Here is a 17,911-nt window from a genome sequence, read left to right as displayed (position 1 = left end):
TTTTTTTCCACAAGTAATTTTTTTCATTATTTTGAAACTAATATTTACATTAGGTAAAGGGTAACGTGCTTTCAGTGGCAACATGGTGTTTACTACATTATTCATTTTATCTCTAAATGACACAACACTCTGCAGATACTAATAGGAATTACATTAGAACAACAAAGATTGTGTCCAAACAAGAGGTCTCACTTTAACATAAAGCACAACCATGAAACTGAGATTTGTGAATTTCTGGTTAAAATATGTTTATTCTTTATTCAGTGAAGTTAATGTATCCAGAAATTTTACTCAAGTAAGAGTAGCAATTCTTTATAAAACTATTCCTTTTTCTTCCAAAATTTACTCAAGTAAACGTAACTATACCCAAATCTGGTTTTCAGGTTGTTTGTCGGTCTCGGCACACCTCCTTCACCATCAGAATAAAAAAACAAGAAACACATGGAGCACTTACAAAAACACTCCACACCCCCTGGTTGGTCCATCCCCTCCTTCTTTTCTGCATAAATACTCAAAGTTCTGCTGGGATTCAGGCATCAACCTGCACTGACAGTGACAGACAGACAGAAAACAGAGAAGATAGAAACAGATAAAGCTGCAATCAAGACTTCCAAGATGCTTCTCCTCTTGTCTTTCCTCTCTTTATTCTGCTTTGCTGTGTTCTCCCAAAGCCAGGGTCAAGCCTCTCTCAGCCGCTCCAATGACCCCAACGGACGCTGCGTCTACTCCTTCACTGTAGTGAGTCCACAGGAGTCCAGTTGCCCAGGAGGAAACGCCAAATCAGAGATGGATGAAGTCCTGACCAGACTCACCTTGCTTGAAGCTCTGGTCAGTCGGCTGACAGCAAGAGAGGAGCGGGGAACCGCTTTTGGTGGGGTGAGGCACAGTGAGGAGAATCTTCACGAGGCTTACGCCCAGGTTACAAGAGAAAGAAACCAGCTGCAACAGGACCAGAAGCGTCTGAACGCACAAGTCCAGAAGCTGCAGGGCACAGTGGCTGAGTTAAACCGGGAGGCGGAGAGGCTCCGGCAGAGACCCTGTGAGCAGACACACACCTCAGGTGGAACCCGGCATGAAAACAGACCTCTCAGAGGTATGTTGTTTCTAGAATTAGAGACTTACGGTAATGTTTTTGTGGTGGCAATGAAGATTCCAGGTTTCCAGGTCTCAGGTTTTGTCAGAAAACAACTTAAGAAGTTTCATATTTTCATCTTGCTCAAGATAAAACTGATTGCTTTGCATTCTGTTTTTTTTTCCAGACCCTGTATTTCACTTTGAAAATACCTCCTATCAGGAAATGAAGGCTAAGGTGAAAGAGCTCCCTGCATCCCGCCTCCTTCCTGAGGGAATCCAACGAGCAAGTAGTCCAAAGCTCAGTTCAAACATTTCCTCAGGTTGCGGAGAGTTGTTGTCTGTTGGAGAACCCGTGCTGCACAGAAAAGCTGACGCCATCACGGGGAAGTATGGAGTGTGGCTTCAGGATCCAGACCCTCAGGGCCCCTATTATACCAACAAGACGGTGTGGCGAATCGATTCGATTGGTAGAGAAATTCGCCAGCTCTTTGTGTATGAAGATATGGACCAGTTTTCCAAAGGCTTCCCCATGAAGGTCCTGGTTCTGCCGGAGCCAGTGGAAAGCACAGGGGCCACCGTGTACCGAGGTTCCCTGTACTACCAGCGCAGACGCAGCCGGACCCTGCTTCGCTACAACCTCACCTCAGAGAGTCTTGCATCCCGACTGGACCTGCCTCATGCCGGCTTTCACGGACAGCACCCCTACTCCTGGGGCGGCTACACGGACATCGACTTGGCGGCGGACGAGCAGGGGCTGTGGGTCATCTACAGCACAGGCAAAGCGAAGGGGGCAATTGTTATTTCCCAGCTGGATCCCGCGAGCCTGGAAGTGAGGAGGAGCTGGGAGACCAAGATCAGGAAGAACTCGGTTGGCAATGCCTTCATGGTGTGTGGACGCTTGTACACGGTGGCCAGCTACACGACACCCAACACCACCATCAACTACATGTTTGACACCGCCACTAGTGAGGGCCAGGCCGTCGCTGTGCCCTTCGTGAACAAGTACCGCTACAACAGCATGGTGGACTACAACCATGCCCAGAGGAAGCTGTACGCTTGGGATAACTTCCACATGGTCACCTACGATGTGAGACTGGGATGGGCTGGTAAAGGAAGAAGCTAAACGGGACTTGAAGAGACTCGTGTTCAGTTGAATATACCTACATATAACTGGTTTTATTGGGCATTATTTTTGTAAAGCTTTGACACGTTTTTAAAAAAAAGAATTTAAAGCTGCATTATGTAACTTACTTTAAAAAAATATTGCGTTGTTTTTTTTTTTTTGTTTTGTTTTTTTTACATATTTGTTAAAACTGTCACTATTTTGTGTCATCTGCAGAAATACACCACTCGGTCAGAAACAACCAATGAGAGCCAGGAGCAGGATCTTAACACTGTCAATCACCCACATGTACTCACTGCTCACATCCTTCCCTTCCTCTCTGCTACACTATAGCTTCTTCCAGACAATGAAGTCTGTCATGAACGCTAAGGCTAGTTAGCACGGCCACAGATGACACCAGATAAACCGTTTTCCTTGAACATGTGTACACAAACACAATTGACAACACTAAGACCCTCCTCCTGGTTCTGATTGGTTGTTTCTGACCAGAAGCGGTGCACTTCTGCAGATGGCAATAGGAGCACTGGAAGGAGTAGGAGAAGCTTGATTTTCTCACACATTATCGGTGTCATATTATACTGTCACAAGATAGTTACAGTTTTAACAATTAAATAAATAAAAGAACATATTTTGTAAAAGTTAGATACTGCAGGTTTAGGAGTTTCTCTCAATGTTTCTTTCCCCCTGTAAATAATGTATCTTAACAAGAGCTGTGATGCACATAGTGAATCTATGGTGCTCTATTTGTAACTGTTCAATAAAGATTTTGCCTCACTTATTAAATTGCTGATTTTTTAATTTTGTTTTTGCACATTTGTCTTTAGATCTCTTGACTCTGATAACTGTAAATAAAATCCTGTGCAACCAACTGCAGGACTAAGAATCTGCAGCAAATTCTTTTTACAAATGTTCTATGTTTGGAATGAATTATGGACAAATATATGCATTCTAGTGTATGCATTGATTTCAGCCTCCCTATATTTGACTAATACAACCATTAGTTATTTATGGATAAAAACACTTGACAATTACATTTACTAATACCTTGTGTTGTTTATCTCTTAAATTTATGGTTAGATACATTAAAACTTACAGTTAAACTGGTAAGAAAGTCCCAGGTGTGTGAATACTTTTGCAGGCTATGATGAGTCCAAAGAAAGACAGAACAAAATATGGATCAAACAACTAACTGTCAAAGTACAGCAATCATTTTTTTTACTGTACCAAATGAAAACTTACACTTGAAACTTTGCGCTGTGAAAATTTGTTTACAACACCTGCGTTGTCTCAAACATGGATCAGTATCAAAACAAATGGGAGCAGAGTGCATGAGTGTCCAATAATGTCTAAATATTTCAAATGCATTTGTACAAATAAATTCAGGAGAATTCTTTACTACAAAGAAAAGTAGATTATTTACAGGTACTTCATGGAAATAGGAGGGAATGAAATGGCCATGCACATGTACCAAATTGTGATAAAACTTACAAATATATTTGGATATATATATATCCAAATATATAACCAAATATTTGGTTATTTTTTTCTCTACATCTTTTTTCAAGTCCACTACAAATTTTATATCTGAACATTTTATGGAGAAAAAAAATGTATATACGTTAAAATTTGTGTTATTATACATTCAAATTAATTCAAATTCAACATTAAATTTGTAATGTTTGTAACTGTCACCTCAAAGCAAATTGTCTTGCTATATAAACTAATTATTTCTAAGAAATATCTCAATTATGAGGAGGCATTACATGCTGCCCCCTGGGGGACAAAAAAGGAAACCGCACTTAACGTCACAGCTCTGAGTTGTCTGCTTATAATGTTTCAATTTATTCCCGGCGCCATTAAGGACGCACATTAACCTCCTAAGAATGAAGTCGTGACATTAGCGCGGGGTTTTGTTTGGTTCGGTGACGGCGCGTTAAACAGAAGGTGTCGGCAGCTCAGTTCATCAACATTGAAACACGAGAGAAGTGTCGTACAATATAATGTCAGGAGACTCGGTAGCAGCTGATGGAAACTTGGGTGAGTGGGAGCTGACTTTCCCCGCCAGCAGGGATCACATAAATATAGTTTGCACTGTGAAATCTGACAGCTCACGTTGAAACACAAACAAACCTTATCAGGAAGCACGTGCGAACCACTGCTGTATGTGTTAAACACAGAGCTAAAAACGCAGCTACATTTTGACGGGATTTCAGTGTGGAAGAAAAGACTCTGTGAAATGTAACACTTTTTAATGACTTTGTAAGACCTAAAAACTATAAATATAGAGGATGGTTGGGTCATCAATAGTGTTACAATTAAGAATAGCAAAAACTTTGACATTTTGGGGTCTGTTTGTGGTTCCTGGCAGCAGCTTTGTTCTTCTCACACTGGCTCTCTACACCCTTAAACTCTATAGTGACAAACTTGTGTTTTTTTCCCCCCCTTAATAGAATCCACCTACCCTCATATGGGTTGGCACCAGAACTGAGCCAGTGGAGAAGAGCGTCATCCAGCCAACTGGCGTTAAATTTACACTTACTCATGACAGACCTAAGAAAGCTAGCTAGCTGGAAAGGGTCTGTCAGCAGCTAATTAGTGGTAGTTCAGCAATCTTGAGTCACAAGACAGAATGAAGATGTCTGCCAAAATTTTGCCTGACAGAAATGTTGAGGCTTATGATTAATGTATTTAAGGCCAAGTCACATTTTTAAATGCATTTAAGACATTTTAAGGCCTTCATTTTAGACACATGATTTTCAAATGTTTTCAGTATGCACGGGTTAGAAGTTCTCAAACCAGAAAAGAAAACAGAACACCAGTTCAGAACAGCACATACGTGACTTTATTTGAAAAATAACTAAAATTCAGCAGGATTTTTGGTTTTAAAATACAAACAGGCCACACATTTTCTCAACACAAAGGCTGACCAGGACACACACACATACATACACACGCCCACACACACATATTTGACTTATTGTTTCCACTCTATCATCCACAGTCCCTCATAAGCCCTGTCCAGGCTTTCCCTCAGTCGAATAAAAACCAAGTCCTGCAGAGAGTCCCAAGTCACCCACAACCTCTCCACCACGCTGTACTGGCAGTAACCCATGGCCAAGCCAAAGCCTACATCCGTCACATAGTGCCTGGCGAGGAGCAGCCGAGATAAGCTCACCAGGACCGCCCAGCTCACCACCAGGACCCTCATGGAGGCCGTGTCTGCTACCTGGGCGAGGAAGAAGCGGGCGCACATGGTGGCCCTCGAGGCGTGGCCCGAAGGGAAGGAGTAGCGCTCCATGAAGAAGGCTGAGAGGATGTCAGAGCGGTTCTGGACTGGTGTTCGTCGTCTCACCAGCGTCTTCACGGCTCTGACCAGCAGCAGGTCCAAAATTAGAGCTGTGAAGATGGAGAGAGGCATAAAAAACTCTGGATCACACTGGAAAGACAAGCCATAGGATATTAACAAAGTCTTTCTATTCCTTTTAGTTTTACACAAAGTCCAATCCTGTGCGTCTGCTCTTCATTTCAATAGTGTAAGAAAACATGTCAGGATACAAAGACTTCCGCATCACCGTCCTGCATTGAAACTATAGACTATGACTAGACAGGCCTGCCTGTCACAGATATTTTGGCCATCACCAGCGAGGGGTAGTGATTCAAATCTTTGTACAGAATGTCTGACCTGTGAGTCCAAACTTTGGCTGCTTCTAAGTACACAGGGTAAACTAGTGAAATCATGGAGAGGAAGTCGACTCACTGGAAACTGTAGACATAGATTCGGTTGAATATTGAGTATCTACTTACTCAAGTTAGTAAATGCACCAGAAATATAGTAGACAAAAGCACAGAAGACTCAAGAGAGCCACTGAGAACTCAACAGAAATATGAACTTAACAAAAACACAATGGACTCAATGGAAACAAAGAGGACACAACAGAAACTTGAAGGACTCAACAGAAATACAACTTATTCAATGGAAACCAAGAGGACTCAGTGGAAATAAGGAGGACTCAGCAGAACCATGGAGGACTCAACAGAAACCAAGAGGACTTAACAGAAACACGGAGGACCCAACCAAAACACAAAAGACTCAATGGAAACAAGGAGAACTCAAGAGAAAAAGGATGGACTCAACAGAAATCCAAAGGACTTGACAGAAACAAAAATGACTCAATGGAAACATTGGCGACTCAACAGTAGACGCAACACAACCATGGAGGACTCAACAGAAACACCATTACTACACAAGAACAGAAAAATGTATTCTCTTCTTGGTTGTGGATCTCTTGGATTGTTCTTGACACATCATCCGGAAATAACTTTTTTTCTTGCGTGATGTCTCAGAACCATTACATACAAACCATACAACAGGATCTTTATTAAGAGGCCTTAAAAGTTAAGCTCTTGTCAAGTACGAGATGTTTTTTAAAGAAAAAAAATGTATATTGTTCTTACCACTTCTGGTAAACAAATCAATTTGTCTAGCCTTGCAGGGCTATGTAATAACCTTGAGATGTTTAGTGAGAAGAATCAGCAGAGACATCAACCAGATGAGTCACGAACTTCACCCATGCATGGACCGTGCATGCCAACAGCAGCCATGCAACCCTCAATCAGAAGGCATCGTACACAGAGCCTATAAACAAATTAGATCAGGAGCCGAGGAAGAAGAAAATTACAACTGCATCTAAAAAAAAAGGGATATTGTAAAAAGGTTCAATATATTTAAAACTCATTTTTGAAAGTAAAACTCATTATATAGATTTGTTACACATAGTGAAATATTTCAAGCCTTTATTTCTTGTGATTTTAATAAGACACACAATTTCTAAAATAGTTTTAGTAAGACTCGGGAGAAATATCAAGAGACATTTTGTGAGCCATTAGAAAAAAGGTTACAGTTACAGTAATGTTAAAATCAGAGCGAGCTAAAAGCATCATTTATCAGGAATATGGCTACTTTTTAAAATTCTCATCGACAGTTTCTGAATAGCAGATATGAAAGAGTCATACATTTTTTCAGTTGCTCTCATAGCAACTAAGTAAACTTGAGCCTGTTCTTCCTGATGAAAAAAATAAAATAAATCAATCAATGTGCCACTAGAGTGAAATACACATGATCTAGACTAAATTAATAAGTCACACAAAAAAACCCTTTCTCAACTATTTACTTACAGCAATCAGATTTTGATCCAAAGTGATAATTGATGAAATAACGTGTATAATAGCGGCCGAAGCGAGACATATTCATTTGTTTAAAAATTGTGTTAAATGTGTAAGGTGGCACATTACAACAGGAAACTGGTGTTACTGTGGTGGTAACTGGCTGAAGGGTTTACAGGAAGTGGGCAACCAATGCCATTTGGTGTAAATGAACATTTTTATACACTAAAACTGCTTCACATAAAATGCCTCAAATTACAAGACAGAAAGATATAGCAATAGACACGGTTTACATTTTTTTTTAGATACAACTTTTATAGTAGTTCTCAATGACCAGAGTGGTTCTGGTAAACAATGGGGATGGGTAGCTGAGAAATTTTTAACGTGGGGAGAAAGTGTTTTTATTAATTATTATTATTTCTTTTCTACTATGGATATAATTTTGCTAAGTACTTGTTAGATTAATATTGATTATTTTTCTTTCTATTACAAAAATTTAATATTTCAAATTTAATTTGGGCCAGAAAATAATTTCAAATATACTTTTGAATTTGAAACTTTCATATTTTTTTATGGTTTAAATCTATTAACTTATTTCAACAAAAATACGTATTTCTTTATTGTTATTATTATTATTATTTACAATGTCAAGGCTGAACATAAAAAGCTGCATTAGATCACCTACCTGTGGTTAGCTAAAGTACATTGAAACAAATATTAAGTATTTTCAACATTAACCTAAACCTGGAACTCGATTGTGTTTCTGTGTTTACTGCTACATGGATTTATGGCCTGGAGTTGTTTTTATTATTATTATTAGTGCACAGGCCTCTGATGTATGCCTGCTGTCTGACATTAACAGTAAAACATGTCATATGAATTTGGCCCCTGTGTTCCAGGAATAGCTGTGGTGTTTCATTAAAGCGCAAAACAATTGTTAAAGGGTTTAAAGCAATCAATCAATAAATAAAAGACACACGTGAAAGTGTGAACTACCACACACAACCGTGGCTCTCAGAAACTTGTGTTCCAACTGGAGCCGACCCCCCAAACTCCAACCCTGCTGTTTGTTGGTAGGGGGCCACATTCCCCTTTGTACTGTACATTATGTGACCCATGGGGAGACTGATTTAGCTCGTTGCGCTATTTCAACAGCCATTATCATTGCACAGCTTAGACCAGACAACAGTAGAGCGCGACAATGACTGCCAAAGGTCTTGCCGAGTTATTGGCACGTTTGTGCGTAACAGCGCGCGCGCGCGTCCGCTATCAAATTTGGTGAAAAAAAAAAGGTCAGTAAAAGGAACCTGTTGTATCTAACAGAAAAGTAGTTATAGGTGTTAAAATGGCTCAGTGAGGAAATGAGTCGAAATGATTCGTTTCGAAATGGAAAAATTAGTCGGAATTATTCCAAACCAGATCGAGTCCAACATTTTCCACTCCAAACACTTTCCTCACCCAGGGTCAAATTCAGCATGAGCTCCTGCTCCGCCACGCTTCCCCCCCGGAGCAGAGTGTACACGGCGCCGACGAGCCACGGGACGACGTGCCCGGAGAACTCCACCAGCCGCACCAGCGGCCGGATGCCGCCCCACGGCGACTCCTCGCACGCGCACACCCCGAGCTTCTTGGACAGCCACAGGTCCACCGCCAGCAGGAACCGCAGCGTTATGGCGAACATGGGCTGGCTCAGACTGACGGAGAAGTCCTCGGCCTGCGCGCCGGGGGAGAAGTAAGGGCAGCTGGAGGAGGCCCGGCGGCGCCCGGGGGGGACCGACTCCGACGATGCTCTGCTTCCAGCCGCGGCTCCTCGGCAGCTGTTCCGTCTGCTCCCCGGGGAGGACATCGCTTCCTCTGACAGAGTGTGGGGCAGTGATCCGCGCGGCTCTCTGAGTCCCGCTGCGCTCAGACGCAAACCATCCTGCAAACGGGTCCGGTAATCTGGCACCAGTTTAGAACCGGGCCCCCCCTCCCCCCCCTTCGATCACGTGGGCTCGCAACACTCTTAATAGATGTTACTCTCAAACAATTTGTCTTTATTTCCTTGAGATTTCTCGAACTCTGCAAAAATATTTGGAGTCAAGGGTATTCTGAGAAAACAGTGGTTCAGATTTTCATGAAAGAAACAAGCTTAAATTATCTGCCACACATAAAACTATCTAGAGAAAAAATATTTTATTTTGCCAGCTCAAACATGAGCTGCGTTTCCATTACAAATGTGTGCAAAACATTGTCAATTTTCCGCTAATGTTAAAAAAATAATTCTGCAATCGCGGTGTTTCCATTAAATAAGAAACGCATTTAAAAGCACGAGTTTGTTCACATTGTAAGTCATTAAAAAATATGCTGCGCAAGGAGCCTCCAAAGTCGCAGCATCATGGAACAGTCAGTCAAAAAGAGCAAGTCCCACCAGACAAATTCAAGAGGTCCCCCACCACCCAAACAGTGGGGGAGAGTTGAAGAAGTTGGTCAGACAGTGTATAGTTGAAGAAATGCTGCCCTGAAGAATGGCGATCAGGTTTATGTTGAAGGAGGCGGGGCTGCTGAAAGTAACTATTAGAGAAGCCTAACTTCCTTACTTGTATAATCAAGTAATCAGTAAAGTAACTGCTTTTTCAGGGTGTAGTCAGAAATCAAGTTACTTTTTCAAGGTAACTATGCCATCACGCAGTCTGGTTAGCTGACATTATCTTTTGGACCTAAAGAGGAACGATCCAGAGTCAAAGCACACAGCTTCAGTTATTACAGCTCAGAAACTAGTGATCAGGTCTGAAATCTGGGTGATGAACTCAGACCTGATCCTCCAGAGACACTTAAAGACAGGAAGATGGAGCACATCACATCAGTTCTAAAGTCCTTCCACTTGCTCCTTGTAGCTCAGAGAATATAGACTTTGTTAGTTTATAAATCACTGACCGGTTTAGCATCTCAATACATTAATAATCTGCTGTTGTGGTATCACCCTCCCAGACCGGGTCTTCTGGTTCTGGTCTGCTCTGGATCCCCAGAACCAGAATCAAATATGGAGAAGCAGCATTCAGCTTCTGTGCACCACAAATCTGGAACAAACTTCCAGAAAACTAAAAAAAAAACAACAGCCATAACACTAAGCTCCTGTATATCTAGACTATAAACTCACCTGTTTACAGTTGTATTTGATAAGTAGCAAATGGAACTTTTTTTTTTTAGGTTTTATTGGCTCTAGTGGCCTTTATTTGATAGTGAATTGACAGAAAAGTGGGTAATGAGAGAAAGGGGAAGAAGACATGCAGCAAAAGTCACCAGGCCGGGGATCAAACCTGCGGCGGCCGTGTCGAGGACTAAGGCTTTGTAGCTCAACCCGTAGATACAACCCGTATCTGGGTTGTGCTCAGTCCCTGCGCCACCACAGAACCCCAGTAAACGGAACATTGATCAAAATATTTGTTGTATATGTCGCTTGATAATTTTGATGATGGCATTTGACACAATGTAATGTTTGTTGCTTGTTTCATAATTAGCTGTTGTAATGGGTTTTTATGGTGCAAAGCACTTTGAACTGGAAAGTTATACTGGAACTGGAATTTTGTTGTCTTTCTGACAATGACAAAATTCTTCTTCTGATCTTTGTTGAACTGCCTTGTTGCTGAAATGTGCTGTACAACTTGACTTGGCCAGATTGTAGTAGGTAGTTCAAAATGGTGTCCTATAAAGACTAACAATACCTTTGCTCAGTTTGCTTATCTTGCTCATTATTATTATCTCACATGTCAGCATACAGCCCTAGTTAGACTCAACATTTCTCATAGTGATAGAAAGACTAAGTGTGTTTTGAACAGCTTGTGGTTTCTGGTGACTTGAACACAACATTGTGGTCACATCATCCTACTGCCCCCACCCCCTCGCTGTTTGCACCGTATTTAAGAGAAAACTTTCCGCTTTCTCTCTGTTTAAAGCCGTCTCTCGCAGGCCAACCCACGACCACATCCAACATGCCGGGGCTGCTGCTCGGAGACGAGCTTCCTAATTTCGAGGTGGAGACCACTGCTGGGACAGTGAAACTCCATGAATATTTTGGTGATTCGTAAGTAAAGATCTGCTGATTATTGACTGCGCGAAAGCTTTGCAGTAGTTTGATGATAATTCAGTCAGCATAACAAGTAAGGGTGGGGGAGTTTTACCAAGTGTGATTCCTGTTAACAGCTTTCTGATTTCTGCTTTGAGTGCGTCTGAGGTATACTTGTTCAACAGTGGAGACAGATAAACTATACATACAACTGAATTCTGTACATCAGATTAACAGCAACAATAAGCTGAAATATGTCAGGTTTGTATGAGTCATATCAAAGATGCTTCACACTATCACATTGCTGACCTATGGGGAAAGAAAAAAATCCTGTGTCATCAGATTAAAAATTCATCTGCAAACCAGGTCACATCCTGTTATTTTTCTGTCAGCAACATAACTCATCAACAAAAACCCTTTCATTTAGCACACACTCTCATTTAATTATGTAGCAAAACAGAAGGTAGAACCTTTTTGCGAAGAATTAAGTCAATCAGTGCTTCAAAGTTTAAAAGAACTTCCACGTTCACCAACTAAGTAATTCAGTTTTGTGTAACCCTATCAGTCTCTTGTGTCATGTTTGGGATTTGCCCTCATTTGCTTTTGATCGCAGCTTTATAAATTTATGAGGCAATATCAATTAGCGGCTATCCTAGACCTAAATTTGGGCCAAGCAAAATCTGTTGGACATATGGCCTCATTTTCGATTCTAGAAAACTTTGGGTATACCGAAGGCTTCATATAAATTCAATGAGTGCAAAGTTTCCAGATGCTTTGGCAGCCTAAACTGAAGTCATCCCCTTTCCTCCTCTGTGATTGACGGTTGATTTGAGATGTACATCATAGCTGAAAGTTTCTATTTTGGTGTAATCTTGTCATAGTAGAAACATTCTTACGGCTTCCATGTTCCATAAAAAAGATTTTGTGATGTCAGCCCCTCCAAAATCGATACATTTATTTAGTCTTTCCCTATTCTCTTGTGAACTTTAACGATTCAACATGCTAACTAAGGCTTGTACAGTTTGTATTGGAGATAATGGTGGCCTAGGAACCAGTTCCTCGTTCTACGTTTGGCTCTGTACAGAGGGTTTGAACTTTGGCTATTGAGAAACGATTGGTGGGGGCTCCGCTTAAGTTACAAACAATTGGGTCTGATTTTATACCCAATGGCTAACGTTTGGCATGACATACCTAATGCGTCAGCTTAATAAAGCTTACCAGAAACTGTAAAAATCCAAGTGGGGAGTAGGAACAAGAAAGCTTTGACAGCAGTAAAATGTCTTACACATTCCTCTCACTATTTGGAAACATGGCCGATGCAAACTGAATGTCTCTTCACCTCTTTGCCAAACCATAGGCAGACAACGAAAACATCACAGAAACAAAAAGAGTGGAGTCTGCTAAAGAAAACTCTTGGTGCAGACAGTAACAAATAATTAGGGTGTGTTTCAGAAATAATAGCAATCATTTATCTCAACGTGTAAAATTAGCTCATCAGTGAGACGACAGAACATGTCAAGCGTATGAAACCTCGACCTCATTGATCATGTTCCTGACCTCAACAAAAGTAGCTCCTTGATCATATACAGTGCAGCAAAAATCAGGTCACATCCTGTCGTTCAAATGTCAGATTGTTATCATTCCTACTTCAACCTATTTCAGAACTCATCTTAAACCCCCTACCCTACTGGTCTCTAAAATGTCCATCTTCTCTATAGGTGGGGTATCTTGTTCTCGCATCCCAGAGACTACACCCCTGTGTGCACCACGGAGCTGGGTCGAGTCGCCAGGCTGAGCGGCGAGTTCAGCAAGCGCGACGTCAAGCTGATCGCTCTGTCCGTCGACAGCCTGGAGGATCACCGCAACTGGAGCAAGGTGATACGCAGCGCCTCGTGAAAGATCTCAAAACTGCCTACGTCTTGTCGTGTCACAATCACAAACAACAACGGTACTTGCCATGACGAGATCACAAAGTGCGACGACGCATACAGATAGCTTACCAAAGGATTGTAATTGGAAATAATAATGGATAAGTAGCTTCAGACAGGGTCACTCAAAAAAAAATCTAAAGTTACCAGTGGATAGAAAACAATGCCAGGATTGCTTATTTGTTCAGAGCAATTCACGTCTGTGGGAATATTTTTCAGTTTCTTGGAGTTAGTTGCAGAGCTTTTGTTTTCAGAATACTATTACATGCCACCGGCATGCAGATTTAGTTTTGTGCCTGACCAGAGGCTGCAATGTTTATGGTGCTGAGTGCAATATGGCAGTGATGAGGCGGTGAGCAGTGGTGCGCCCACGCTGACCAACTGCATCTGTAAATAATTTTATTTTAAGTTGGGCTGGAAGAAAACAAAGCTAAGAATCCACACGTGGTTTTGTCGTAGACAGTCACATTTATAAAACAGCACGACTCTTCTCATTAGGATGAACAAAGACAACAATAAGTGTGTTAAGAGACTCATACTTTTATTTCAAGTTGCATATATTAATATGTTGTGTTACTGCAGGGGCAACTTCAAGACAGGTGGTCTGTAAGTTTGTTAAATGGGTTAAATGGTTCTCAGCCTGAAAAAGTTTGAGAAGCACTGGTTCAGAGCAAGACATGTTCATTTGTTAGTAGGTCCTAGTTAAAGTCCAGACCAAAGTCTATTTCAGAATGACTCACTTTAAGGAGCTTTGCAAAGAAGAAAGAGCATAGAATTCTGTGGTCATGCAAACCACTACTTTGTACTGATCTACTACTCTTAAAGCTTTGAGTTGTAACATAACAAAATGTTATTTTAAATAAATGCTTATTATAAAGTCTCAATTTTTAATCAATTAAATTCCATGCTTGACTTATATTGGAGACTAAAATAATTGGCCTTGAGGCATTACTGATGTAACATTTCAAAGACATCTCAAAAATGTTCAATGCAACTATGCCCTTCTTCTTCTTTTTAAAGAATGTGGTTTGGAAATAACTAAATCTGCATACGTTACCCTTTTTTTCATAAAACCATCTTGAAAATGTGTCCTTTCAATATTTGGTTTTGCTTCACTACCATGTTAGTGTAGCGCTTTAGCATTAGCTTCCGCTTGGTGTAGTATATTAGTGTTAATGGAACTAATGTTTATGAGTAGGGTTGTAGGGTTAGTGCCACTAACTTTTTAGCTAGCAGTGCCCACCACTGGTTTTGGTTATAAATGGATGTGTAAGCTCTGTAGTCTTGGCAGCTGCTTTGGTTTAAATAACTCATCAAGGCCCTGCGTGTCTCCTCTCTGACTAGGACATCCTGGCTTACAACTGTGAGGAGACTGAGGGCTGTGAGTTGCCCTATCCCATCATCGCAGACAACAAGCGGGAGCTGGCAGTCGCTCTGGGCATGCTGGACCCCGTCGAGAAGGACAAAAACGGCATCCCGGTCACGGCTCGCTGCGTGAGCTTCACAACCACGTTGTTTTCAACCACGTCAGGGTTTTCGAAGTGAAGTTGCAGTTCACTTCGAAAACCCTGAATCTGCGACCTGAGTTGAGGATTTGAGACCCGCTTTAACCTTCCACTCTGATTTCCCCTCTTTTGTCCAGGTTTTTATTATTGGGCCTGACAAAACGCTGAAACTGTCCCTGCTTTACCCCAACACCACTGGACGCAGCTTCGATGAGATCCTGCGTGTGGTCGACAGCCTCCAGCTCACAGCTCACAAACAAGTGGCCACGCCCACCGAGTGGATGGTTTGTGGTACCTTTTGAAAAAAATCCTCAACAGGAACCCAGCGCACAGCAATAAGAATGGACCTTATGAATTTTAGTGGGATTTTATGTGATAACCCAACACAAAGTGCAGCATTAATGAGAAAAAGAGAGAAATAAAATGTTTAAATCTGAAAACCTGACCTGCGTTTGTGCTTGATACAGTCTGCTTTTTTGTGGAAGGTGCTTAAAACAGCATTTAATGAGATTACAACAGCAGATTTTTGGAGTCTGCTGTAGCTTTAAGCTTCTAGAGATCACTCCCCACAGCATGTTTCATCAGGGTAATACAGACAAACATGTTCAATTTGGGCATAATCTGGCATGTCTGTTTTCATATGGTGGTTTGTTGGCTACCACCTTATCGCCAACATGTATGTAGATTTGCATGTAGATTTTTATTCGCGGATATCTGAATTAAACACCTAAGCATGCCACACTTTTTTAGTTTTTTTACCATTTCCTTCCACTTGAGCTACATGCGCTAATCTGTGTTGCTCCATCACATAAAATCTCTGAAAATAACTTAAAGGTTGTAGTAGAAAAAAAAAAGTAGAAAAACCTTGATTCCACATGTTGCATTTCTTCTGTCCAGCCGGGAGGCTGCGTGATGGTGCCTCCGAACATGCCTGAGGAGGAGGCCGCCGCTTTGTTCCCGATCGGCGTCTTCAGCAAGGAGCTGCCTTCTGGGAGGAAGTACCTGCGCTACACTCCAGATCCACAGGATAGGAAAGGCTGTGAACCGCCACCGGCTGAACCCGAATTACCCACGACTCTGTAACAACGGGCTTTTCGAGCAGATCAATGCGATGAATACAATATATCTTATTGTAAGAAGCAGAGTTACTCTTATACAACTTGTTTGTAATGAGTTAACATAAGCAAATAAAGAAAATAAATTTTGCTTTCACCTTACACATTGTTGTGTGTGTATATGTTCAAAGGCCAGTGGCACTGCATCCAGTCTGAACTAATAATAAAATAACGAATAATAATAAAAATCAGCCCATTCTGTTCTACCTTGGTCCTCCTCAGAAACAACATCCATGTGTCTTACAACTGTGAGGAGACTGAGGGCTGCGAGTTGCCCATCCCATCATCGCAGACAGCAAGCGGGAGCTGGCAGTCGCTCTGGTCATGCTGGACCCCTTAAATCCCTACACTCCTACATTTTGCAGTAGAATACAAATAAACACCTCAAAGGGGGTAATTGAATAAATAAATAATAAAAAAGAAAATAAAAACAGATGAGCTCAAACTGATTTGCCGCCTTACGCGATGTCAACAGAGGAACTGGTCAACACTGTGGAAGCTTGATTTTAGGAGGCAAGATTAAATACCGATTTAAAACTAAACAGAAAACTAATAGAAAACTGACCGTGATGTGTTGGCTCAATAAAAAGGGCGGCTAGCAGCTTTAAATTAAATAAAATATTTTTCTCTGTGGTGAAACAGATGAGATTTTAGAACTGCTTCCAACTGGGTTAATGACTGATGTTTACCATTGATTCACTTCTTCTTCTTCTCATTCAGGGCTATTGATTAATAATCTGAGTGACAAAGTTTTGTGAAGCTGATCTTGATGTAAAAGCACATGCACCGATTCATTATGTTTGGTTCTAGTCACTGTTACAGGTTGGCTTAGCTTCAGCAGGTTTAGCTGTTTGAACTGATGCTTTTTCTTCAGTGATTCACTTTTTCAAGGGAGCCTTAATAAATAATTTCTACCGGCTAACGTAAATTAGCCGGTAGAAATTCAACTGAGAATCTGTGGCAAGATTTGAAAACTGCTGTTCAGAGAGTCTCTGTCCGACTGAGGTTTGAACTATTTTTCTGTACGAACAACAAAATTTGAAAATCTTTTTTCAGATTTTCCTTAAAATAAAAACAAGGAATGAAAATCATTTACAAGAATCCCAAAATTATGCATAACACTAGCAGATTTAGGTTTAAAGTAACCTTTAAATCTGGAAATAAATACTATGATTTTTTTTATTGGGCTATCTATGGAGTCCTTAATCTTTACTTATGTCAAATCTGTGTAAGAAGTTAAACATTAGGGTGATTGTAAAGAGTCTTTCCTACCTCTCAAACTGGTTGTGCCCCATTTATTTATTTTTGTTGAAAACAAAAGAAGCCATTTGTCCAGTGGCTTCCAGACTTCGGACTTGAGATGGGTGGACTTTCTGGTCTCCTCTGAAAGGCAGTTAAAAACAGATATATTTTTTATGCATTGTGAACTCTTTGGCTTTTGTACTACTGTGAAGCACTATCTGGGTTTTAAATTTGAAAGGTGCTTTATAAATAGAGTTCAAGGTGTCCTTGCATCCTTAAAAGTTTTTAAATGAATACATCTAAAATAAGGACCTAAATTCATTTAAAAAAAAATGCAAGGTGGTCATTAAATTCGCTAACCACAGGTCTTAAATTTTATTATGAAAGAACTAACCACGTCTATGTAGTTTATATATATATATATATATAATGGTAATTTCATGTCAGGCAAAAAAAAATTTGTCTTGCTCAGACTTTATGTGAGGCGTGTAAGTCTATTACCGGTAGCTAACCTTGCTAGCTATGGGTTTGCCATGGGGTAGCGATAAACGACAATGACGAACTAAAGTCATCACCACTCGGGTGAAACCAAACACATAGCGACAAAAGGTTGAAGGCCACAAACAGACTCCAGAAATTTCATAGTTTTTGTCTACAATTATGAATAATTCTGCTGTAATTAAACAATTAACCACACCCTTTTTTAAAAAAAAATA

The 17,911-nt window shown here is 40.9% G+C and overlaps 3 protein-coding genes across 3 annotated transcripts; 2 read left to right on the top strand and 1 right to left on the bottom strand.

The window, feature by feature from the left end:
• Nucleotides 1-383: 383 nt before the first annotated feature.
• On the top strand, nucleotides 384-2,288 carry LOC103140034 (myocilin-like). The gene is made up of 2 exons (XM_007554959.2): nucleotides 384-1,093; nucleotides 1,260-2,288. Exons 1-2 carry the CDS (start codon nucleotides 616-618, stop codon nucleotides 2,195-2,197), a joined length of 1,416 nt encoding a protein of 471 aa, XP_007555021.1. The 5' UTR covers nucleotides 384-615; the 3' UTR covers nucleotides 2,198-2,288.
• Nucleotides 2,289-5,016: 2,728 nt separating this feature from the next.
• Nucleotides 5,017-9,538, bottom strand: LOC103140035 (phospholipid phosphatase 6-like). The gene is made up of 2 exons (XM_007554961.2): nucleotides 8,819-9,538; nucleotides 5,017-5,593 (listed from the first exon to the last, which is right to left on the bottom strand). Exons 1-2 carry the CDS (start codon nucleotides 9,204-9,206, stop codon nucleotides 5,172-5,174), a joined length of 810 nt encoding a protein of 269 aa, XP_007555023.1. The 5' UTR covers nucleotides 9,207-9,538; the 3' UTR covers nucleotides 5,017-5,171.
• Nucleotides 9,539-11,111: 1,573 nt separating this feature from the next.
• LOC103140036 (peroxiredoxin-6-like) lies at nucleotides 11,112-16,055 on the top strand. The gene is made up of 5 exons (XM_007554962.2): nucleotides 11,112-11,423; nucleotides 13,124-13,280; nucleotides 14,678-14,827; nucleotides 14,976-15,122; nucleotides 15,736-16,055. The coding sequence occupies exons 1-5, from the start codon at nucleotides 11,332-11,334 to the stop codon at nucleotides 15,919-15,921; spliced, it is 732 nt and encodes a 243-aa protein (XP_007555024.1). The 5' UTR covers nucleotides 11,112-11,331; the 3' UTR covers nucleotides 15,922-16,055.
• The last annotated feature ends 1,856 nt before the right edge of the window (nucleotides 16,056-17,911 follow it).

This window comes from Poecilia formosa, unplaced genomic scaffold (genome assembly GCF_000485575.1).
Source record: "Poecilia formosa unplaced genomic scaffold, Poecilia_formosa-5.1.2 Scaffold67, whole genome shotgun sequence".
NCBI lineage: Eukaryota > Metazoa > Chordata > Actinopteri > Cyprinodontiformes > Poeciliidae > Poecilia > Poecilia formosa.
The sequence above is the reverse complement of the archived record's forward strand: the minus strand, read 5'-3'. Positions and strand labels throughout refer to the sequence as shown.